We start from the raw sequence: 26,848 nt of genomic DNA, 5'->3' as shown, positions 1-26,848 counted from the left end.
TACTAAAATAGTTCACCATTCTTTATTATGACTAAACATTATTTTCTCTTTCCTCAGCCATGAGAAGGCAAGACTTGCTGTATTATCAAACGACTGCACAGACAATAAGGCACTGGGTTCATGGTTTAAGTGACAGGACCTCAACTACCTGACAAGGTCGATGACTCTCTCCCTTGGAGCAGTGCTGACTGGCTCATCATTAATCATTATGATCTGATCCCCTGGTATAAGCTTTCCTTCAGAGGGGCCGCCTGGAGACAAATGAAACAAAAAAAAGCACAGGTTAGCAGACCATTGTAAAAGCACTCTGTTCACATACTGTGAGTCTTTTTTTCTTCAAATAATGGCATGTTTAATACTAACACTATTTCTGGCATTACCAGTACTTTTTCACCAGGACAATCTTCAAAGCTAGTGAGCATTTTTATTGAAGTTCCTCAAGTTAAGTTGCAAACCCACATCTAGCCACACAAAAATAACAGCTTTATTTTCTGGATGAACAAGAGGACACATAAGAGGTGGCCTAATTCACCCTTTCAAGTGTGATCAATCACACCTTTCTCAATGTTTGTCTGATACACAAGTAAGACCACCCTAAGGATGACTCCTTTTCTTATAAAGAAATGATTCTGTTTAACTACTGTTAAGACTGGGAAATCTTTTTCTCCAGTGTCTACATCAGATCTTCCCTGCTGCAAAATAGTTTCCTGTCCCAGGCAAAGAAACACTGGAGAATATCTTACACCTCTTTCCTACGAAATATCACTTACATATTTGAAAGTCATTTGCAGTTTCTCCTTTGACTTCTCTGTTCTGGGCAAAACAAACCTGTTTTCTTTAATCTGAAGACAGTAAGTTTTTATACTTCTAGCCTTCGAGTCTCTTCCTCTGGATTCCTACCACTTAGTAAACACATCCAAACCATTGCTGCTTTCAGTTAGACACAGATATTTAGCATTTGTTTGAGTACACAGACATGTACATGTCTATGTGCTTTAGATTCTGACACTGCTGAAATGCATACTGAGTTTATGCTTTATTAAATGCACGTAATACTTTATTTCTCAGCATGATTACATGCCCAGAAGAGGGTGTGACATTGCAACTGCTAGTGAAAAGATGCATCCTCTCTAAACTCCACAATGATGATACACTAAAACTCCAGTAATGTTACTAATATGAAAATAAAGTCCTAAAAGAAAGTTTTTCCATATCAAAACCAATTGATCTCATAACCGAGCTGATGCTGTTCCTTTCCACTGTTTGGTTTGAAATCTTCACTTATATATATTCAGCATGAATGAATACAAATCCATGTAGGAGAATGCTGTCCTGAGCCCATTTTCCTCCTATTCACTTGGAACAGGACATAATATACACCTTTTCCAAACTGAACTTTAACATCAAACTACATAAATAATGCTAACTTAGGAGAAAATAACTGTCTGGTTGTAATTCAGATATTAGTTACACTGCTTGGTTCATGTGAAAGCAATGAAAATATAATCAATGCACACGTGGGTGAATGACATCAGAACTTCACAAAGTCAATTTTGCCTTTCCTCTGCTCTCTGTGGCTGTTCTGGAGGACATATCGAACAAAAGCAAAGTCAAATTCTTGTCCGGGGCTCCAAGCAATTTTACATAAGAACTGAACTTTTAAGCATAGAGAGCAGGAGACTGCTAGTCAGGAGACTGATTAGTCCCAGTTTTGGTCCCCCACAAGTTCAAAAATACCACAAACCTCAATAATTTGCACTCCATGTAAGGCAGTTAGGGATCTATTTTGACCTGTTTTTTTTGTCTCATAGTTATACAGAAGTATCCATTAAATAAAATAAAATAAAATAAAAAAAAAATGCAAAAGCCAGCAATAACAATCCTCTTTTTCATAAATGAATACTGCAGTTAGAACCACATATTACAGCTGGAAAAGTAGTTCTCCTTGTGAAGCTGATGATAAAAAGAACACAAAATATGTAAGATTTAATCTTGCAACTCAACATACCTCTTGAAAACACTGATTCAATGGCAATGAAGGTGACATCAGACCAATATAAATGCAGCAGGGGGAGGACCTTATTTCCTTGAATGAAGTGGGTCAACTCTTTTCAGGCAAGCAACAGCAATGGCTCAGAGCAATAACCTAAAACTGGCTTTTTGTTAACACATTTACATAATGCTCAAAAAAGAGTGCAAGGAGGGAAACTACTGGGTAATACAAGACTCAAAAAACTACCTGTATTTGTAAGTACTTTGACTGAATATTTTAACAGTACTCAAATTTGCGACTATATTTCATCTCAGTAGATTAAGTCTGAGTTTGCTTCTGTGGTCAGGTGGGGAAAACATACCTGGTGTTACTGAGCGTACAACAACTGGCTTTTCACTACCAGCCACAAACCCAAATCCTAGCACAGGATCCCTCCTCATTTCCACTTTCCGAGGGGCTGGAGGGGTTATTTGGCAGCTCTCTATTCGAGGGTCTTCAAATGTGGCTGATTGTGTCATGTGACTGTGAAAAAAAAAAAAAAGATGGAAAAAGGAAAAAAATCATTAAAACATGATTTTGTGGTATCTACTTGAGCCAAGCAATTTCTGCAAAGATATGAGATGAATACCTGAAATGTTCTTACTATAGGAATTAAAACATCAACTTCGCAATTTTCTATTAGATTTTTTTATACATGAAGTAATAATGCTCCTGGCAGGTCTCAAATACTGATCAATAGTACCAGCCTATAAAGAAGTCTCTCTTTGACAGCATATATTTAATCATAACCCATATGTGAAAGAAAAATAAGCCAACAATAAAGCCTTTGTCATATGTACTTGAAGTTTTCATCCTTCATTTTTTTTTGGAATGGAAAAATAATAAAGTGATCTACTCATAATGTAAGACATAACAATTAGGGTCTGCCACCCTTTTGTAAGAAGAGAGGACACACATTTAAATTTGGTTTTCTAAGATGTTAAGCAAGTTTCTGAGCTATCTCAAACAGGCTACCAAAGGCACAGGTAACAGCTCTATATTTACTATTTGTGTAAATTCTTTGAAGTCACTGCAAACTGTTCCAGGGGAAAAAAAAAAAAAGAAGAAAAAAAAAATTAAGAAAATATATTCCCCAGCAATTACTAAAATACTTTCAGTCACGGTGCTATGACGATGCTTATTGTATCTAGAAGTAAAATTTCTCATGGCTGAAGGGAAAGATCTTGTTTTTTCAAGCAGAAAATAAAAAAAGGATGAAAACTATTCAGCATCACATATCCATGAAAGAGTTCATGATTTAAAAACACAGAGACTTTTAAATTAACATTAATAAACATAAAAATGTGACTGATGCTGCATGTTGACTGGACTGGAATATTCTTTGTGTTTCCCACCTGATGACTGGAGCTCCTCACTGAATCACAGCTACCATTTCCTAATACTAATTATACAGAAAAACAGACCACTCCAGTGTCATACCATTCCAAATGCCAGTAATCGAACTCATATCAGGTTACCCGGAGAGGCTGTGATTGCCCCATCCCTGGCAGTGTTCAAGGCCAGGTTGGACGGGGCTTTGAGCAGGAAGGTGCTTTATAATCTTACATATAACTAGAGTTAAGGGACATGCCATGAGACGAGAATTATTGCTCTCACATCCTGTTCCTCTTCCACCTTCAAATACAATCCCCTGAAGAACTCAAGACAGGCTGTCCGTAAGGAAAAAGGCATCATTCAGAGATCTCTTTTCAGCATCAATGACATGCAAAAACTTCTCTGGTCTTCCACACCACATATGCCTTGGGCATGACATCAGTTTCCATTCTCTCCATGGTCTGCTTCTATTACTGATAAACAGAAAAGCAGTAAAATCTCAGCAAACTCTCAGAGGGAGCTTATTCCTGTGATGCTATTTTTCTTGAGCTTTTCTTAAAAGAAACTACCCCTACCACTAGACTCTGCCTAAGAGTAACATGCTGCCTTTTTATGCATATGATCAGAGATAACAAAAGCTACTTCCTTACAAAAATAAGGAAAAATTAAGACATTAAGATATTCCCTGTGCTCTTAGCATCTGTATTAGGTGAAGACAGCAAAGAAAATTTATTTTCTTTTACTAGGTAGAACTTCACATCTGATATTTCATTTTCCTCCTCATCCTGTTCCTCCAGTTCTTGTCAGTTAATTTAGGTAACTTTCTATTACATTTATTCAGAAGGCTCTTTCACGGACACCCCCTTGTCATGGGGAAAGAGCTTGCATGTCCTTGTGAAGTTGGGAGCTATGTTGATGGTGGCTTATGCTTCCGGTAGGGTCTCCCATGCCAGTCAGGTCTCAAATGAAGGGTCAGACAAAGTGTGCCCATGGGCAGGATGGGCTCACTAGCCTTTGGGCAACTATCCTAGGAGAAGGACAACTCCAACTTCAAACCCGGGCAGATGGAGCTCATATAGCCCTGTAAGGCCATCCATCTAAGAGAAGGATACTCTAATCAAACCTACAACCTGACGACTTTGCTGTCACTGTCCAAGCTTGCTAGGCCCTGGCAAATAAACTTCAGGTGTAAAGGGTGAGGACAGTTCTGCGCACGTTGTGCAGGTTCAAAGCCCCTTACTTAGTGCAGATGGCCAAACGCTTCTTACAGATAAAATCTCCATCCTGAATTGTTGGTCTGAATATTTTCAAGCCCTCTTTAGTGCAAATCATGTAGTCCAAGGCGAAGGAATTCAGCACATTCTGCAAAAGCCGGTGAAAAACAAACTGGATTTAGCCCCTACCATGGGAGAGACTTTTAAGGCCATACAGCAAGTGAAAACTGGCAAGGCAGCTGGGGTTGACGGAGTCCCACCTGAAATATGGAAACATGGAGGACAAGCACTTCATGAGCTAGTTGTGTGCTGTTGGGAACAAGGCAAAACACCGTCAGACTTTTGTGATGCAATCGTCATCACTCTGTATAAGAAAAAAGGTGTCAAGTCAGACTGCTCAAGCTACCATGGTATAACTCTACTCTCCATTGCTGGTAAAATTCTTGCAAGAATACTACTGAACAGACTAGTAGCTGCTATCGCAGAAGAACTTCTACCTGAAAGTCAGTGTGGTTTCAGGGCTAATAGAAGTACCACAGACATGAAATTTGTTCTCAGACAACTGCAAGAAAAGTGTAGAGAACAGAATAAGGGGTTATACATAACTTTTGTTGACCTCACCAAAGCTTTTGACACTGTGAGCAGAAAAGGCTTGTGACTGATCTTGGAACGATTACATTGTCCCTCCCGGTTCCTCAAAATGATTATTCTGTTACATGAGGATCAGCAAGGCCAAGTCAGGTATGGCAATGCACTCTCTGAGCCTTTCCCAATAACCAATCGTGTGAAACAAGGTTGCGTTCTCGCACCAACCTTATTCACAATCTTCTTCAGCATGATGCTCCAAAGGGCTACGACAGACCTCGACGAACAAGACGGCATTTATATTCGATATCGTACCGATGGTAGCCTATTCAATCTAAGGCAACTGAAGGCCCACACTAAGACTCTAAATCATCTTGTCCGTGAGCTGCTTTTTGCTGATGATGCCGCCCTTGTTGCCCACACAGAAGCAGCTCTGCAGCGTTTAACATCTTGCTTTGCGGAGGCGGCTGAGGTTTTTGGGCTGGAGTCAGCTTGAAGAAGACAGTAGTCCTCTACCAACCTGCACCGGAAGAAGATTATCGCCATCCCCACATTACCATTGGCGAGTCAGAGCTTAAGACAGTTCAGCAGTTCAGCTATCTGGGAAGCATCATTTCTTCGGATGCCACAATCGACAAGAGATAGACAACAGAATAGCAAAGGCATATAGAGCCTTCGGAAAACTCCATAAAAGAGTCTGGTGCAATAAACACCTGAAGAAAAGTACAAAGATCAGTGTCTATAGAGCCATTGTATTGTCTACTCTTTTATACAGGTCTGAATCATGGGTCATCTACCGTCATCACCTGCGACTCCTGGAACGCTTTCATCAGCGCTGCCTCCGTACAATTCTAAACATCCATTGGACTGACTCTGTGTCTAATGTCACTGTCCTCGAACAGGCAGGGGTCACCAGCAATTGCAGCTGTGCTGGGCAGGGCACGTCTCTAGGATGAAGGATTACAGCTTCCCCAAGATCGTGTTTTACGGTGAACTTGCCACCAGTAGCCCCAAGAGAAGTGCCCCAAAGAAGAGATATAAGGACTCCCTGAAGCAATATCTTAGCCTTGGCCATATTGACTACCATCAGTGGTCCACCTTGGCCTCCAATCGAGAGACTTGGAGGCACACCATACATAATGCCGTTGACTCCTTTGAGAGCTCACGAAGAACTAGCCTCGAGTAGAAAAGACAATGCAGAAAGAATTGTGCCCCACCTGTACCACCCAAGGAGATCTTCTGCTGTGCTTTTTGTAGCCAGATTTGCCTATCCCACATTGACCTTCTTAGTCATCAGCGCGCTTGTAGTAAGCGTGGGTAAAGCCCTTCCCAAATCTTTGTTCGCGAAGTCAAGCCATGATTCAGAAGAACTTTCAGAAAATCTAGAGAGTTTTATGCAGACTTTTTATGAGATCTATCTTCAAGACCTCCCAGACACCCTCTTCCCCATCAATTCCTATTCATGATTTGTCTTTCAAAAGGGCTACTTTTTGAGGTACCATTGGTATTCAAAAAAATATGTATCTATTTCAACACATGAATTTCACTTTGGTACTTAATATGAAAATCCGCAGTTGTCACCTCTTTTAAGTGACAGTCTTACTAAAATTTCCACAAAGTTGAAATATTCTGTTCAATCATTTCTTCCTAATAGGTGTTTCCATTTTTGTAACCGGGGACTACAAGCTGACACTGTCTCTGAAGAGGAAATCCCAAGCAACTTGAAAATACAGCTTTCACCTTTGAACGCTACTTTCCTGCTCTCTTCAAGTGCTTTGTGTAGTCTGGTTTGAAAACTAAATCATGCAGGAAAAAAACACAACAAAACAACTCCTGAAAAACCTCACCAACAGGCTGTACTTTCAATAATAAAATCCAAGAGAAGACTCAGAGATTTGCTCAAAAGAGCAGCTCTACTACTGGATGCCTCATTCCAGTCATTGCATCGGCTAGTACTGAACAGCAGCACAGCGTCAGTTATTGCCTAAGCAAGAGGATCAGCGAGGAACCGTCCATCGTGATTCTGAGAGGCACAGCAGGTTTTATTGATTTTTAAGGTTATCCACCTTCAAATACATCAACTAAAAAGACTCTGCATCTCATGCTTCCACAGCTTGTTACATCAGATATTCTTCTATCATTCAGTACGTTGGAAGTGTATTTCAAGAGAGCTGCAAGATATATGAATATGATCCCAGAAGAGATTACATGAATACTCAAAGCTTTGTGTGATGGCACATTGACAAACCTGTGTCCTCCTGTGGATAGTTCATTATCGAGATGCCTGTTGTAGTAGCATAGTTCAAGACAAATTTGAATTTTGCATTAATTGGAGGTATTTGATCTCCATCTCAGCTACAGAACTATTGAATCCTCAAGAATAGCTATGCTAAGAGTTCTAAAGCAAATCTAATAAACTTGGACTGAAAACCTTACACCGAGCATCACTTTAACAGTGAAACATTCTTCAAAGAATAACTGCAATTCTGCAAATCTCCCATTTCCTTCAAACACAATAAAAATGTGTTTAGATGGTACTATGCTTAGATCATACTAAGCACAGTATCATCTAAAAAAAAAAAATCATATGGTACTAAAGATTTACTTTTCTGAAGGAAAAATGGAAGGAAAGGAAAAAGGCTGATTTTAAGCATCAACTGTTCTTTCCATATACACAAATGCAAGATGCCCTTAAATTGCCTTTTCAAAGACAGATTCTCGTGTCTCACCATTTTCAATGACTGACATGAGTCCCTGCTTCACAAACTGCTGTCTTTTCTGATGTACTCTTATTGTGAGCAGTGGGCGACAGCTGCCATTATTAAAGAAAGTAATTCATAGAGAATTTCTTGAACAGAGATTTTATACACCAGCCTCTTCTGAGTGATAAACTACCAGCTACAAAAAATCATAGCAGAAGTGTAATTCCACATACTGATTCTCGAAAGCTCTCTGTGGCAACTATACTTAAAAGAGAAAATACCAGGGGAAACTAAAGTAGGCATGTGAGTGTACATGCACCGACAAACAGAGCAGAATGGATGCACTGCAGGGTGGCATAAAATTCATGTCATCCACTAAAGGGCCTAGGAAGGAGGAAGAAAATTAGGAAAGTAAGACACCTTGGGGAACATTGCTGAGCTGCGACAAGGCAGCCAGCACCTGCAAGCACAATTCGGGTACCCAGGATATTATGGGGAGCCTAATGTAGCAACTGAATACCTGAATTCATGCTCAAGGAAGTCAGAGGTATGATTTAAGGCTGGCACTTTGAATCTTCACATCATTAGATTCATAATAATTAACTTGGTAGCGCTTTCTAAGGAAACCGTCTTAGCATTTTCCTCATTCAAATTACACACTGAATAACTCATGTAATATCTAAACAAAGACTAATTAAAATGAGTGCTTGATTTGATAATGCCTATTAGTAGCTGAAAGCAAAATATCCCAGTACAATGCTTTTTCAGCCTTTGGATTTTGACATGTCATTCCCTGGCACTTAGGAATTAGTGGGTTAATTCTGACAGTTTGTTTATGGCAGCTAAGAAAAGCCTGTCCTCAGCAGGCTGAAATTTGTTATGCAGGAGTTTGCATTTCCACGGGAAAATGCTTAGAGGTCTAATTCTTCTAAGAAATCTACTGCATGTATCCAGTGACTCTGGTTACAGTAAACACTGTTTTGGAAATACTTAACAAAGGCACCCAGCAACTTCAGCTGCATTCTGCAAAGACATCAAAGAAATAATAAAAAAAAAGAAGCAGAAAAGGTGATACCTCAGTGAGTTTAACACACCTGCACCCACCCCCCTCAAAACTACATAACCATAGTTAAATGGGTCCTGCATTGTATCATGACACGTGTGAAGACTAGCTGCACTTTAGTGTTTCGTTATGTATTTCCATATGATAACTTGTTTCTATTACTTCAATGGTTAATACCAATCCTCAATTTTGAGGGTTTTATTCCTTAGCTTTTAAATAGTTACAATGCCTCTGCTCTACGGATTGATTTAACCACAAAATAAACTCTGCTTTTACTTGAGACACAGCAGGTGTAATTCTGGTCAATGATGGAAAATAGTCTGTGGAAATGTCAAACCACTCATAGGCTGATGAGTAGAAGTGGCCGAAGAGGACAGAGATAGGGACTTTTTATCACAGGTTTAGTTCAGAAATAATAAAACCACTTCAAATCACTGAGCACTGTCAAAATCCTGTCTCATTAATTCAGAGGAGGTGGAGGATCTGCTTTGTTGATTGCAACTGAGATTTTAAAAAAGACCTATGCAAGTTAAGGATGTCAAACAAAACTTCATGTATAATTGTCCAGCTGAATCCCTGAGACCATGAGCCTCTGCCCATCCGCCCTGAAACTACATCTTTGTTCATGCTCTATTCAGAGCCTCAGGCTGTGGCTCAAAATTTCCTTTGCAACTGGGAGTCATAAAAGCTACTGCAGCAACAAAAGAAAGTAAATTTGATTCCTGCTCAATCACCTGTCTTCAGGAATTAGCATTAAGTAAAACGACTTGAGACTTGAGACAATATTACAGAAACTGATAATAACATAAGGGAATTTTATAATTTTCCTCTTGATAATCTGGAAGAACTATCAAAACAATGACAGGAAACTGTTATATGTGAGCACAAATACACAAACTCTGCAGAACATGAAAAACTGATCTTCACTTATTTATCTTAGCTAGTAGCTAAATATGAAAAGTAATTCCTTCCCTTCTCTTTCCTGCACCTCTCAGTATACCTCAAGTTAATTTATTTTCTCCAAGAAATCCCACAAGAATTATTAAGAACTAGGACACAAGTGTCAAAATCATCCATCAACTGTATCTTTCTTCTACTTGGAAATGACATTTCAGGGAAGTAGTGCCCAAATAGTTATTACATTCCTAAGTAAAATTGCTGCTCCTACAGAGAATCTGATGGTTGACAAACTGGTTTTGCTCCATTTTGCAGCAAACTGGAGAACTGCTCACAGCTTCAGAACACGTTTTTTGACATATTCAACAGACAAAAGCTTTATTTTCAGCTGTTCAAAGAGGAGTCAACTGTTAACACTTCAATAAAACCTTATCTGCATTTTCACTGTTTTCATGCAGGTAAGTATACGGAAAATTCAGTATCATAAGCACAAAATAAAACTGGGAGGATGTATCACTTCCCGTCTCCTCTGAACCCCCCCCCCCCCCTTCATTCTTTCTAGGACTATTTTTCTGCCCCAGTGTCAATTCTGGTTTTTTCATTAGCTTCTTCAGCAGTTAAAACACTTAAAGTCAGGTCATTTTATAGCACCCTAGAAAATGTTTGGCGTATGCCATCTGGATGAACATATGGTAAAAATGTAATTAGAAGGAAAAAAGGTTTGCTGGTTTCAGAAGTTGGTGACAGCTTTTTTGATAAAATTGGATACAGGGAAATCTGACACGTAAAAAAATTTCAAAATCGACTCTTCCTCCACTGGTAGGCATGATGTGGAATCCAAAGCAAGACAAAGTGAGGCAAAATCACAGTGAATAAAACGGACATGAATACAAATTTAGAGGGATAAAAAGATTTATGCTCAGCTTCAGGCAGACACTGGGAAAAATACGTCAAAAATGTACTTCACAATGACAATTAGCACTCTCATATTGACAATATTACATGTGTAATATGTGAATGCTTCTGCATTCTGCATATCCTATATATGAATGCTATATATTTGGAAGAAAACAAACTTCCATACTTGAATCCCACAAAGATATGGAAATAAGCCTCAAGCCCCAGCAGTTGTTTGTTCCAAGGTTCGTGTCTACAGACTGTCAGAGAAGTTCCCATTTATTCTCCTTCTCTCAGCATGGCCACAAGCATTTCTAGAGCTCTGTTCATGATGAACATTGAGTTTCTTGATGGCTATATTAGGATGAGACTTTTCAGGCACCAGTCAAATAGCAGAAATTGCATAGAAACATCTCCATGAAAATTGGCCACAGCAAAGAACGGGCCACAGAGGAAGGAAAGATATGGAGTAACCCTGCAGAGAGGATTTATTAATATCATAAGATGACTTACAGAACAAAATAAAGGACAAAAATGAAAACAAATACTGTTTTCAACACTTAAATATCTTGAGAAAAACTTGGCACTGCAACACTTGACACTTTAACACTTGAGAAAAAAAATCTCAAAGGAGAACATCTCCCAAAAGAAGACAATGATAGCTCCCAGCAACTCTGGCCACCTGAATGCTGGGATTTCCTCCCCTGTAAGCAGGGCATCATGCCAGCCTCAGCCTCCTTTACTGACTGAAATACACAGCCAACACTGGAGCGCCAATGTTGAGTATGTCTAAATTGCCAGTGACATATAATGCACACTGACAGCCCTCCCCCTTAATGTGTAATTATGCTGCTACACACCACACTGAATGGCATTTCTGCATCCAGTTTTTGTCCCAGTGATTTTTTCCCACCAGATTGACACTAGCTTTAGTAACTATGCTTCTGGTTTCAAAGCATGAAGTGAGATTCGAAGTGGAATGAGATTCAGGGACCCACTCTGTAGGCTTGAATATAGCCAAAGGAAGCTCACAAATTATTCATGGGCACAGAACCGGATGGAGAACGACCTGTATCCCACAAGCAATTCTAGGGCAAGCCCTGTGGGAGAGGGGAAGGCAGCAGAAATTTCAGGGGCTCACATTAGCTGGTTATGCCAAGGGCCACAAATGCACCACCAACTGGGCCTTGCTTTTTCCTGTAACAGAGATTTAGGACCTCACTGGCATTTCCTTCCTTGAAGAAGGTTTTCATCAAGTTGGTTCTCACATATGCAGCAAGGGCTGGTCGTGCAGCTCAGGGACGCAGGATGTTTGGCCACCTGCCTGGCCCAGGTCTTTCAAGAAGAAAACTGCATTATACGTTTTTGTTAGAAATCAGAATTACTGGCTCTCCTCCAAGGCAGGAATGCCATACATTTACTGAAGTATACTTTGCTTTTTTCTCCACAAAAGGCATTTTCTTTATGTGATCTGAGCAACTCCATTTAGGATAGCAAACTACAATGAGGTCTTTAAAGATGAGCTGAAATGTAGCTTTTCATTATCTTCTATTCGTGCATCAATAAACCCTGTTGCAAGTAAAGATATAACAAGGGCTGAAAAAAAGCCAAGCAACGAAGATTTACTGAACTCCAAATACACAATAAATTCATTTGGGCTGAAAGTGTACTCTGGAAAACAGAACAAATAATTCCTATCCATCCTGATTTTGAGAAGTTTCAGGCTAACCCCCATCAACAGCAATCTGTCAGCTCCTGCCTAGCTGAGCTCTGCAACAAACCACAGAGGAGCCACACTGAGGGCTACCAATGTTTCCCATTTAGCAATGAAAAGGAGCTGCCATCTCCAACTCAACGTGAACTACTTGTCTAACTGAAACGTTAAATAAAGAAAGGGGAAGCATCATGGAAATAGCTTTTTAAGGTGCTGATTAGATTAGGAAAGCTCCTGCTTAAAAAACGCTGGTCTGGTGCAATGCTGGAGGCTTGCTCCAACATGCACTTGTCACTCTTTGTAAACACTAAGTGTGTAACATAACGTTGTAAGAGGACAGAATCCAGATTTAATGTGCCCATTGTAACCCACCAGTACAGCTGGGCTTGGCATGAACAAACAACTGGAATACCAAAGCCCCTGCTTCAGCATCTTTGTACCTGCCTAACTCCTGGTAGCTCAGTACAGTTATGAGCATATGGAGATAAGCACTTTCAACAGAAGTAAAACCTATTAATTTCTTCTTTGAATGTAATCTTCCTCATTCTTTCATCAACTGAATGGATGAGCAGGTAACAGAAAGGGCTTTGAGTTATCTACTCATTTCCTTCTTTTTCACAGTTTACACTGGAGGGCTCCTGACCAAAGCCAGTCTTTCTGGTGGTACCCCATTCACTGCCTCTTCAGCAAATCATAGCCTTACTCAGGTGGAAACTAAACATCAGCTGGAAGTAGCAATCAAATGAAAGTAGCAACATACAGGTTAGTAGATACAAAGTGGGTACTCAATACTGCAGTTGCTTAGTTCATGTATAATCACACATTTAAAGGTTCAGGGATATAAACTACAGTATCATTGTGGTGGCTACCGCTCTCTGCACTTGGAAGCAGGTTGGAGAGCTGATTTCAGCAAAGGGCAACATGGCAACCCCATTAGAAATGTGAGTTTCTCTGAGTTCAGGGACACACGGAGAAACAGTATCTATGTCAGTACAATAAGCTCTCTCCGGTTTCCCATGCTCAGCATGGATTCTCTTCCCTGGAGACTCAAGCACAAGGAATCTTATAAAGTTGTGCTTTCATAAAGAAGTCCAACTTCTGCACTGAAGCAATGAGTGCAAGGAAAGGCTTTTCCTTCTCCAGCTGGAAGACAGAACTGAATTTTTATAAAGTGAAAAGGATCTACAAGCGGCAAAGGTGTATCAAAAGAATTTAAAATATTTTCATATTGACTCATAAAAGCCCCAAACTCAAGCCTTCACAATCTGTATCTAAGTCTTCACAATCAGTCTTCAAAATAAACCTTCTAATTCTGTAACACCTTTGGAGAAGGCCCCCAGGACAGACAGGAAAAAGGGAAACCATCTCCTTCTTTCCCCTTTCTTCTAAAATGTACAAATAGAGAGGATTACTTTTCTTGACTGCTGACTTGGGAGTGTGCCACAATGACTCCTCAGCAAATGCAAAACAAGAGAGAGAACTTAATTGAAATCATCTAGAATGACAGATTGCACTGATGGGAAGTGAGGCTGCCAGATAGAGCTGTCATGGGAAAATTAAACTTGGCCTATAGAAAAGAGGAAAAAAATTAGGTGTGTTTGATAATTTTTTAAATTTATTTTTCCTGATAGATTATTTGCTATACTTCAGCACAAGATGGCTGAATGTTTTTTCTGGGCCTGCTTTTTCATTTCAAAGGAAGCTGATACCTTTCTAAGTGACAGCACTTGTAGTAACCACAGGGCATTTTATATACCTTAAAAATAAAGTGTTTTGCTGATCATGTTTCAGCTTCATTATATCCAAGAAGCTTTTGCTAAAGCCTATGGGTAATTTCTATTTACCTATTGTGCTTGTTTGGCCTGGAATAGAGTTAATTTCCTTCATAGTAGCGAGTATGGGGTTATGTTTTGGATTTGGGTTGAAAACAGCATTGATAATTCAGGGATGTTTTTGTCTGTTGCTGAACAGTGCTTACACAGAGCCAAGGCCTTTTCTGCTCCTCACACTACCCCACCAGCAAGTAGGCAAGGAGCTGGGATGGGACACAGCCAGGACAGTTGATCCCAACTGACCCAAGGGATATCCCACATCATACAATATCATACTCAGTATCTAAAGCTGGGGGAAGAAGGAAAGGGGGATGTTCAGAGTGATGGTGTTTGGCTTCCCAAGTTGCCATTATGCATGATGGAGGCCTACTTTACTGGAGATGGCTGAACACCTGCCTGCCCATGGGAAACAGTGAACAAATTCCTTATTTTGATTTGCCTGCATGCATTTGGGGAAAAAAAAAAAAAAAAAAAAAAGAAAAGAAAAAGGAATGAAATTATAATGGAAGTTGTAGCCAGGCTGATCAACACAAAAAATTTCCCGTTTATCACAAGAAAGCCCAATTCACTGTAAACAGAGAATAGAAGCTCTTAATAAGGCAGGCAAACTAAATGTTCTATAACACATACCATGGAATGAAGGTCATAGATTTTAGTGAAACACTGATTTTAAAGTGAAAGAAAGTGAAAGAAAATGCTATGTTAGCAACTCAAGAAGGAGAAGGGTATATATCCAGGTGAAGCTGGAATGATTTGTGTCAGGCAGTGGCTGAGTCAGTACAACAGAATACCAAACACTGATCTTAAAATCCTACATGCAAAACAGAGGAATTTATTGAGCCAGTTAATAATCAGCCAATGCCTAACACAACTTTAGTAATAATACTAACGTACCGAATATTTACAAGACTCTTGATACATTTTAATATAAATAATAGAATTACAGAATCACAAGATGGTTTGGCTTGGAAGGGACCTTAAAAGTCACCTAATTCCAATCACCCTGCCATAGGCAGCGACACCTTCCACCAGACCAGGTTGCTCAAAGCCGTATCAAATTTGGCCTTGAACATTTCCAGTGATGGGGAAGCTTTTCTGGGCAACAAATGCCAGTGACTCAACACCCTTATAGTGAAGAATTTTTTCCTAAAGTCTAATCAAAACCTTCCCTCTGTCAGTTTAAAGACATTTCCACTTGCCCTGTCACTACATGTCCTTGTAAAAAGTCCTTCTCCAGATTTCTTGTAAGCCCCTTTAGATACCAGGTTTCTCTACGGTGTCCTCAAAGCCTTCTTTTCTCCAGGCTGAACAACCCCAACTCTCTCAACCTGTCTTCATAGGAGAGGTGCTCCAGCCCTCTGATCATCTTCATGGTCTTCTTCTGGACCAACTCCAAGAAGTCCATAATATTTAGTATGTAAGCTGTCAACATAGCCAAAATTCTGTTCACTTTAGATGAATAATATATGATAATTTTAGGTGAAGTTCCTGTGGAATTTAAGACACTGGGACTGTGCTCTTTTCCCACAGAGAAGAACAAAGCTGTACGACTTCAAAAATAAAATGAGAAATTAATAGGCAGAGTGAGCTGTGTAACTCTTATCTACACAGCTACAGTTACAGAGCAGTGCCGCATCAGCAGTGCAAAATGATAAAAGAAGAGAAAGAAGGTATTTGGAGACATTTTTTTCTATTTATACTGCATGCTTCTCTTCTAGTATTCTTCACCTATCACAAATATCTATTTAATTTTTAAGACAAATGTACGATTTTGAGAAAAATGTAACAAATGAGAGAATTAAAAAATTGAATGTATTCTGCAATATATGCAGAACATATTGCTTCATGATTTTATCTTTTTCCTATAGTAAATAATACAGAGTAGAGCTTTATAAGGTTCCTAAATAGGCATTTAATTTTGATGAGGCAGAAATATGAAGATTCTAGTACACCATTTTTGCATTTTAAAAAGAGCACATAAACCTTAAATTTAATTATCATCGCATAAAAATTGGCATAATCTTATGAAAAATGAAGTCTTTATACATGTAATAAACTCCTAACAAAGAATGCGAGACAGTTAAGTGGCATAAATATGCTTAATGTCAGAACTCGCTAAAACTTAACTCTACTGACAGATGATAAAAGTTCTACAAGCTTCACCTCTGAACCTTGATCAACATCTTAGAAACATTTATAAAAATAATGTGCTTCAAGGTTTTTAGAATTCATTCTTCCCTTTCATCTTCATCGAGGGCACCAAAACAGAGTTATTGTCACATACACACAGAACACAACCATAGCTAGTGCTACTGACCTCTGCAACAGCTCCAGTGGTCTAGAAGAGCTCCCCCTCCCGTATGCCAGGGAGAATTCGTCATTAACTTCTATTATTTATCCTTAACTTCTATCAGATTTACCGCTTTCAGCTAATTCCAAACTAAATGATCCTCACTCTGGAGTTCAGAACAATTCCACAGATAATTTGCTTTTTTGCCTAAGCTGCAAACATATCACTCTCTTCTGAAATCTGCAAGCTGATAAACCCTGCAAAGACCATTCTCATGAAAAATACAATTAAGGGCTGTCAAAGTTTCAGAATTGAAAAAGTATTAACATTATTTTTGAATATTGATTTTTTTTAATGATAAACAACACTGGTGCATTTCTAACATTAAATACAGTGCTGAAACAAAGACTTTAGAGACTCAGACTTTCAGAAAACCAAATACAATTACAACAAAATCTTGGTCACTGATACCACACATACTTTCAGCCTACTGTAATACAAGATAGAAACTGTCATTTTTGTGTACATATACTGGTCATATTCACAGAACAAACTAAACTTAAAGAAAGTTCTAATGTTCTGAAATATGCTCATTCCTTACTTATATGCTTAAGAACAAGGATGTATTTTGAGATATAAGCAGCAAATGTAAATTGGTTTCACTTGTAAGTGTCTGTTACCTTCAGGCTCAGGCTGCCTGGAGTTAGGGTTAAAACAAAGGAGTGCTCTTTGGTAGCTGTACTGTATTCAGCAAGGCATTTTTTTTGCAACCCACCTCCCTCCCCCCCCCCCCAAAAAAAAAAAAAAAGACAAAAAAAAAAAGCAAACCAACAGACAAGAAACCCAAACCCATAAGGAACAGAAACTAACAGAGTTCTGAAATATACACTTGTTTAGACATCATTTGTGACATGCTCTGCCTACATAGCAGTAGCTAAATTTAAGTAAATACTATCCCCCTCCATTAAGCTGAAGTGCCTATCAGTAAGATAAATCAGTATTTTAGGAAAAGTTCCAGTGAAGAAGTCCTCTATTTATTATGTCTCACCTAAGCGAGCTGTTCTATAACAGCATTTTTATACGCCCTGGCCCAAAGCACTTTAATTTTCATATGACATCACTGAAACATAGTGGCCTTTAAAACATAGGGCAGAATTTAAACTGCATGGCATAGCACATGGAAAAAAAAAAAAAAAGGAGGGAAACCTCTGCACAGTATCAGTTAAACCCCTCAACTCTTTGCAAAACATATTTTGGCCTCATTTTAGTGTCACAAAAAACATAACGATCTTTGGTTTTAAATGTCTGCAGTTCCATCAATGAATGAAAAGCCGAGCCAAACCTGGTGACTTAGGTCTGAGCTTGGTGCTCCATGGGGAGCAGAGCCCTGTATTTTCAATTTGCAGAGCATATAAACTGGTATCAGAGCAGCCTAACACACTTTGGCTGAAACAGGAGTCAGACTCTTGGTATTTCCAAGCAGCTGTTTAAATCATGCGTAAACAGAACTGCTCTGAGCCTGCAGTCTCTGATGGACCTTGCATTAAAGCTTCTGTATGACCAGCAGCTCCAGGGCAAAGCTGACTGCAGACCAGGAAATAGAATCATACAATGGTTTGGGGTGGAAGTGACCTTAAAGATCATCCAGTTTCACCCCGCCACCACTACAGGCAGGAATATCTCCCACTACATCAGGTTGCTGAAAGCTCCATCAAACTTGGCCTTGAACACTGCAAGGGATGGGGCAGCCACAGCTTCTCTGGGCAACTTGTGCCAGCGCCTCAACACCTTTTTAGTGAAGAATTTTTTCCTAATGTCTAATCTAAATCTTCTCCCTGTCAGTTTAAAGCCATTCCCTCTTGTCTTGTCATACATTCCCTTGTAAAAATTCCATCTCCATGCCCTATTTTCAGAGTGACTAGCCTGAGGTCACAGTGCTTTCAGACCACTCTGTGCCCTAAAACTTGGGGTATGTGTGGGGACTTACCAAGCCTCCTGCCCCCCAGCTCTGCCAGCAGTGGCCACTGGCCAAACCTTTCCACCAAACCACATGGACTTCATGGTGGTCACTGCCTCCTTCAGCTGTGGTATGTTTTACACTACAAAGCTGGCAACGAACATATACACATGCATATATATCTTTGCTGACATCTCCAGAAATTATGCACTTGGTCATGTGATAGCCTACAAGGTGAAAGAACATTTAGTAGGCTGATTTTTACTAGAATAAGAGGTCAACATAAGTAGGAAGCTTCACTCTCACATCTTTAGTTACTCAGACAACCAACCTCTATATTTTCAGATCACATAAAGTCTATAAATGGAATAAATTGTCATCATTTATTCATACAGCATCTTTATTTAACAAAATATGCAAATCAAACTGTTATTATTCCAGAAATCATGAACTCAGAAAGATTAATTAGAGATGTTTTACTCAGTTCTGACAAGCTGTGTAACTTCAAAAACTATATAATTCACATTTGGTGTCAGGAGAGAAAACATCTATCATATCTGGAAATAAAATTACTCTTTAAGTTCTGTTTTGAAATAGGAATCATACATTCTTACAGTTGGTTTAAAACAACTGGAACTAAAAAAGGCAAAGCTCACTGTACTGATTTCTAAAATTAATTAAAATATCTGACAGGAGAAAATAACAAGTCTTTTCCAGTGAGGAACAGGTAACCTGCTCATTGTTGTTTCAAAATCTCCACACACATAAGGAACTCAAGTTGAGAAAAATCTAACATTTTTAATCAGATTCATACCCTGTAGGAAAAATTTCTTCACTGAAAGGGTGGTCAGGCACTGGAACAGGCTGCCCAGGGAAGTCATAGTCCCTAGAACAGTTCAAAAACTGTGTAGATGAGGCCCTTAGTGACATGGTTTAGTGGTGAACTTGGCAGTCCCGGGGTAATGGTTGAACATGATGATCTTAAAGGTCTTTTTCAACCTAGTTGTTTCTATGATCAGCAGTTCAGGGAGTATTTCTCTGACCATTATAGTTTTGCTGTAGGTGAAATAGTAGGGAAAGAAGATAATTCTGTGCCTTAGAAGAAGTTTCATTTAAGCTTCTATACCCATTTTATGCAGAGGTATGCAGGTTATTCTATTGCCAGTTGTAGGAAGTGTGTATTTCTACAACCTGATCTTGTCCCGATTCAATTACATAAAGTATTAAAAATCAAAATAAAAACCACAAACCAGAAAAATCGCAACTGCAGGAAAAAAAATAGAATGTGCCCTGCAATAAATCTTTCTGTTATTCTTCTTCAATAAAATTTCTCCTCTTCTGTTCTCTTAGGGGAAAATGATATAAAAAAATAAACCACTTTTTAAATAAACTGCCAGTTTTTCTCTTTAAAATACAGGTAGATGCCTGGCAACAATTTAGAGTACCCAGGTGTGAAAGAATCCCATCCTCATAAGAAGGTAATACACTAGTACCATCCTGGGGAAAACAAACAAACAATGAAAACCTAACCACCAACCAACGCACAGGCCATATGTACAGTCTTTGAAGAATGACGGGAGAGTTAAAAAAACCCAAGAAAATAAGACAAGGAAAATGAGCCCACCATATCCAGGGTGACTTTTTCACAGCCAAACCATGCAACAGAAGGAGGAATGGGAAGGAAAGGAGAGTTGGTGGAGATGAAATCAGAGAAGCAGCCACTCATCAACAAACTTCTCAATTCCTGCTAATTGTGTATGGAGTGGGAACAGTGTCACTACTGCCAAGAGGAAATTCATAGTCAAACTTCTGATCTACTGGGTACACTCTACCCGTGACATTACTGACTCTCAGCACAGGAGAAATTATAAGGAAAAAAATCCAGAAACCTCCATAACCTTCTTCCAGCCTCCTCCTGGAGACTGACAAAAACCCAACTTGTTCTCCTGCAAGGATGCTTTCTTGCAGCTTAGTACACACATCAATCAACATTTAATTCCTTTCTGAGTTCACTGGCATCCTGATTTATAGTAACACATGTGTGAAACTCAGCCCAGGCAAGACAAAAGGTGGTGTCTGTGGGAAGCAGAAAAACATCAGGAGGCCTTGGTAACTGGTATTATCTCACTGTATATCAAACACGGCTGTACCTCCATTCGCTGTACTTCTTGTAACCCTGAAAGGACTAAAACGTTGATGAAGCACTGTAAACCCACAGTAAGGAGGCCGAAGTACCTTCTAAATGTACATGATTCTAGTTACTACTGCACAGACAAGCCCAGATACAGCCACTATGTACAGACCCCAGTGTACAGCCACTGGCATCCCCTTTTCTCAGAGTTATAATGGCTACACTGCTTGGGAAAGAGTAGAGCATAGATTCTTGAACGAAAAGCCACCACTAATCCAACCCTAAAGCTGTGCACATGAGATAAAATATGAATATAAAATAAATGTTTTTTTTGCAAGAACAAAACCTGTTTCTTCTCTTAGATCTCATCATAGCTGCAATGAAGGGCAATCAGAAGACTGGGTATTCATTCCCATTTTGCATAGCTCTTGTGAAATTGCAGCATAGCTTCCATATTGAACAGCTGGGTATAAACCTGCTTTTTGTACTGTTAGGGTCAGATCAATCCCTTACAGCAAAACAAGCTGTTTGGGAAAATCTGCATATCCAGATCCTCTGCTGGGGCTTGCTTTTCTTTGCCTTTGCATCTTCTTTTCTTTCTGGATCTTCAGACAAGACTACACTTCCAGTGTAATCCTTAAGAGAATTTTAGACCAGTCTTGCTGGAAGTATGTAATTTGTTCTCTAAATGATTAGTAAGATTCTCTTTTAATGAAAGGTGCAAGGGCGGAGAAAGGAAAGGAAGTATGGAAGAATTCATCCCTTCTACTAGTGATAGGCTGCTGCACTGCTTTGACCAGGCTCTTGGAGTTACAAAATATGGAGCGTTTGGGATTCAGAGCAGACAACTCTCTGCAGCAAAATTAGCTATTCATCTCCATTCTTCTGTATATAAATGAAAAAACAAGTTACAGCCAAAGTGTCTGCCTGCACGGTCTGCTTAGTAAATCTGAATGCAGGACTATCCAGTGCACAGACATGCGGAATTAATGTTGAAAATACCCTGGCAGTCAGTTATTGCTACTGATAAATATTAAATTGGACAGCAGACCGTACTATAAAAACTGTGAAACTAAAGAAATAAAATGGCTGCCTTTTAAGCCAGAAAGACATGTCCTTTAAAAGACAAAACCAGAATCCTTCAGTAGGTACAGGTATGCAAATAGCTAATGACTGATCAGAAGAAACTTCAAAGCGTAAGAGTCTAAAAAGGAAGGAAAACCATCATGTAAATCTGAATTTGTTTATAAAGTTTATCTTATATAATTGTTGTATCATAAGGATGATGCTGGTGAGTCGAGCTCAAAGCAACCTGGGCAGTATTTACTAAATAAAGTGTTTTCTTCCATTAAATATTCTATAGTGTAAAAAAAAAAAAAAGTAATATTTGGGGGTTTTTCATACTAATAACTTTATGTAAGTACACTCTGTGCTTGGACAGAAAACCAGCAAGGTTTGATGCAGTACTTTGTCCTTCCTAATTCTGGATCAGGCTCTGAAAGCTCAACTTTGATACCACTAAGTGCTAAGTGGTGCAATACACTTTTTCTGTGCCAAAAAAAGAGTGAAATCACAGACAAATGACTGAGGAAAGAAAATTACCTCCATCCCAAATTATTTATAGTTTTAAAAGAATACAAACGAGATTTATTTCATGGTATCTACAAAAGCCATAAAGAGCAAGTGAAGATCCAACATGCTGCTCTCATCACCACCTGCTCCATACAAACTTCCACATTTCTCAGTTATGCCATGGTTAGATGGACTGTATTGCAGTGGTCCTGAGGAGGAAGTGAACTCATGATGATGAGCTCAGAGCACCATGCCAGTGTTTAAATTCAGCTGTCCAGAGATTACAAAGTAGACAGCTCCCCTGAGGCTTGCCTTCATCAGTTTCAAGGTCCAGGTACAGCAGAGCACAGACTGTATGTAGAGAGTCTAGTTTGAATTCACAGTGCAAGCTGTCATCCAAGCCTAAACAGTAAGTCTGGTGTGTCAGGTATTTGATGTCTGTGGCTCTAGCAGCAAGTTTTCAGAGTCTTTTCAAATTAGGGTTGAGATATTACTGACTGGGAGCTAGGTCCTCAAGTTGTGGGGAATCGCACCCACCAAGGAAAAACTGTAAGACAAGCAGCTTCAGACTTGCCTCTGTATTCTACTAGTGGAAACCTCTACAATTATTTTTGTATCTACCTGAACACAGTCCAGCAAAACAGATTCCTTGTCTAGCCAGCTCCAGAAGCCAAGCTCAGCTGCCTGTCCCCTGAGAAAGCACATAGGAAACCAGACATAAAGTCAAACAGCGATTGCACAGGGCGCTTCTGGGGAGTGCCCAGATCCTTATGAACAAACCTTTATATGGATGCTCTATAAAGAATGACATTGCCTGTACCAAGATCACCACCCTCTAATCAAGCTGCAGGTATACTGAAAGGCATGCTGCTTTACAGCAAGGCTGCACTGCACCTATTTATTTAGGCATTTTGTAAGAATGGCAGTAAATGAAAAGATAAGCTTATTGGCCTTAAAAAATACTTTGAATACCAGCTTACCTAATGACAACTCACTAGAACAGTTTATTTAGCTAGAAAAACAGGCAAGCTTTTAACCAGAAAATCTTGTTGCCCAAAAGCACTGGGTTTTTTGCTTTTTTGTTATTTTGGATTTTTTCCCAAACTACCTCTGTTACACCAGTATAAGATACTATCTCTGCTAACAAGCACTGCTTCACTTCTATTTTTAGACCCATCACAGCTGCAAAAACACTACCAGCACAAATTTATTCACTGGTTCTCAGGGAGGGCTTTTCTGACTCATTGTTTTTAATGTGCTGGATACTGAATAATATACTGGATATAAGCTTATCCTCCCTTATCTTAGATCAGAGTAAGCCATAAATATTGGAATCTATCAGCTGGAAAGTATTGCTTTGCTGCTCAGTAAATCAGCTACAGATTCTTGATAAATCATACATGGAAAGAAGATGGATTTTTCGATACACCCTCTAAAAGCTTTTGGGTGGATGAAGATTCTACTCCCCTTTGCTCTGCACCCCACAGTACTACTGTGATTGCTTATTTTCACATATCAAAAGTGAAAAATGCCATAACCTTGCTCAAAATAATCACAAGCAGACAGCCATATTTTGGATCTCCTCTTTAATACGATTGATAGGTAACCAGAAGGCATTTTCTGCCTCAGTGACAAGGGTTAACTGCCACAGAAAAGTCCTGCTGATCTGCTCATGTTTATCAGAAGCATGGTATAAGTAACTCATCACAAGACTAAATGCAGGGCCAACACATGCCTGCATATCTTAGTGGAATTTCTAAGAGGCTTCTAAGCAACTTCAAAGCAATAATTCATTATAACAATAAGGTACCAAGCAGGATACAGTGGCACATAAATAAAGCTCGAGAACAAGCCTATTCACTCTCTATTTCCTATTCAGAAGATAAATCTCTCCTTTCAGTATACCTTCCCCTGTGAGCACTGTTACCTGCTGAAACTTTCCACTGACAGGCATCACCTCTGTGGCTAGCCACAGCAGCTGTGGGCTGCTATGCAATTTTTAACGAATGCAAAGCCTCAAGCAGCTTTGTAATAACACTACACATCATACATTTTGGAGAATTCAGTGACAACATAGTACACCTTTACCGGTTTACACAGCATGTGTTTAAAGTATCCTTTATCAAGCCTTGAAAGCAAATAATTTCTTTAAGATGGATTCTCTAGGAAACAGAAACTCCTTCGGCAAAAAATAGCGTCAGCCAGCTGGATTACTGACAAAAATGGATATTCATATACAGTGAAAACTGAAAATGGAGTTACACTAGACAGAAGTGTTCTCCATGCACTCCCTCATTTTTCATTCCTCAGGTATTTCTCAACAGATAACCAGTCTTCTGGAAACAGACTAAAAGACTTCCAGTATCCCCCACATCCCTGTTATGTATTTCCAAATAACGTGCAAGCAATATTGGCTTAGAACATTTCTGTCACTATAACAATACCAATACATTAATTATGCCAGAGGCTGTTTCCTGGCACCAAGAACAAGTGGCACAGAACAGCCTGTGCCAACATCATTATTGCACTGTAGTTCTCACTGTAGTTCTCTTAACCTCCACGACACAAGGTACCATGCCCAAAAGCCTTGTGGGGACAGACAACAGCATATGGCAAATTCCAACCTATGACCAGAATTTATTTGGGAAGTGTTAAGTGGCACATGCATGAGCATGTTAAGGAACATTCTACTAATTTAGCTGTATGGCCCTGTCAAGTTCTCGTTCCTGGAAACATCACGTGACACTGCTTAATTTGCAGAGGCTACCAAATCAGTAGTGACTGGACTTTGTGTCACTGATCACAAGCATCTGAATTCAGCCATTTTTCCATCCACTTCACTTGCCTAACCCTTACTTCATTTTCCTGTCTATGAGGATGTTATGGGAGACTGTCAAAAGGCTCACTAAGTTGATGTCAACAACATTCACTGCTCTCCCTTCATCCATCAAGCCAGTCTTACATAGTTTTAGAATGCTGTCCTGTTGCATAGCATGATTTCCCCCTGTAAGCCCATGCAACTGATTCTATATCACAGTCTTGTCTTTTGTGTATACAAAAATAATTTCCATGATTAGTTGCTCCATCACCTTCCAAGGGATCAAAGTAAGGCTGACCAGTCTGAAGTTTCCCAGATCCTCCTTCTTGCCCTGCTGGAAGACAGGAGTCATACTTGTTTTTTCCCCACCTTCATAAAAGCATCTCCTCTTGATGGCTTGTTGATCACCTGTGCCATAAAACCTTTGCTTTATTTTGCACACCAGCAAGTATCAGGGTGGTTCACACCCCCCACGAGGACCAGTGTGTGTGAATGTGAGGCTACTTACAGTTGTCTCATCTGCTTCTTCCTCATCAGGTGGCCCACAGTAGACTCACTACAGCATCACGCATGTTGGTTTACTTGCCAATCCTAACCTAAGCTGCTTCCTTGCCCCCCAATCCCCACAGCAGAGCTCCCTGCTTCCTAGCTGCTGCTCCACATAAAGGATGACCCCTCTTCCTTGCCTTCCCAGCCTGCCCTTCCCAAAGAGCTTATATTCCTCCACTGCAGCACTCCAGGTGTGTGAGCTATCCCAACATATCTCCATCACTCCAATGAGGTTATAGTCCTGTACTGCACACAGGATACATCCATACATTCCTCCTGTTTGTTTCTCCTGCTGTTGGAATTAGTGTGGGCGCATTTCAAAGAGGTACTCAAGTGTGCTGATTCCTCAGAAAGGCCATAAGAACTTTCCACATAAGGGTTGCCCTGCAGGCACTATTTTTTACACTCCTATGCGCTTCTGGTGATTCTACTTAAACCTCGTGTTGCTGATTGCCATGGCCCTTCTGTTCCCATCACCCTGGGCCCCTGACATGCCTGCCACATCCACCACTTCAACTGTTGAGGAATCTCCCCTGTATTTTCTCCTTTAAAGTTTTCTTACCAAGCTGACCAGTCAAGTTTTCTTTGACTCTTTCCCTAAGCATCTGCGTCTAGATACTGTCCAGTATCAGATGCAAGAATATAGGCTGGACAGACTTCTGATCTGAGCCAGCAAAGTTGTAGTTACAGTCTCACTTCAATGCACAGGTAAGCATAATAAAGAAATAATTTATTTTTCTAGGCAAAACCTGAAGCTTATATTGCATAAGTCTCTCTCATACCAAATGAAAAAATGACTAATTTATAAACACTGATTCATCCCTTTTTCCTATACGGCTTTATTATGTATATGCTAAACACAGGAGCAAGCAGATAAAGAATGCTCTCTTCTGTTCCATTAAATGCCTTTGGGCAATCTATAATGGAAACATAGAGATTTCATGCTTCTGCTCACAGGTGTTGGGTAATAAAAGCACTGAGGTTAAATAAAAAAAAAATCTACTTGTTATTTCTAAATACAGCCTTGCTACAAATGCAAAACATTATTATATTACAACATTTTCATCTCTAACCTTAGACACATATTTTAAAAATAGCTTGTATTACTCTGAATATGCCAAATAACACAGCCTGAAGTACTTTTATAAAATAAACTGCTCATTTTATGCCAAGCAATGATTTGTAATAAGTTAGTTGTATAGTTAACTCCCCCAAAGAAAGGCCAGGCTTTCTCTGTGTGTATATATATATGACTATGAG

At 39.5% G+C, this 26,848-nt stretch overlaps 1 protein-coding gene across 7 annotated transcripts in view; it reads right to left on the bottom strand.

Annotated features, from left to right (window-relative positions):
• Positions 1-26,848, bottom strand: part of FRMPD4 (FERM and PDZ domain containing 4) — a 309,704-nt gene that overhangs the window by 68,930 nt on the left and 213,926 nt on the right. For 5 of the 7 annotated variants that reach the window (XM_061364429.1, XM_061364430.1, XM_061364425.1 and 2 more), the window contains 2 exons: positions 2,355-2,515; positions 149-251 (listed from right to left, as the gene is read on the bottom strand). In XM_061364429.1, coding sequence (XP_061220413.1) covers positions 149-251; positions 2,355-2,515 — 264 coding nt within the window. The remainder of the gene's footprint in view (positions 1-148; positions 252-2,354; positions 2,516-26,848) is intronic. The other 2 variants (XM_061364427.1, XM_061364428.1) reach the window with 1 other exon arrangement.

This window comes from Neopsephotus bourkii, unplaced genomic scaffold, assembly GCF_033783945.1.
Source record: "Neopsephotus bourkii isolate Nb327-2 ecotype Australia unplaced genomic scaffold, CSIRO-AGI_Nbou_v1 NB_1234, whole genome shotgun sequence".
NCBI classification, from domain to species: domain Eukaryota; kingdom Metazoa; phylum Chordata; class Aves; order Psittaciformes; family Psittacidae; genus Neopsephotus; species Neopsephotus bourkii.
The sequence above is the reverse complement of the archived record's forward strand: the minus strand, read 5'-3'. Positions and strand labels throughout refer to the sequence as shown.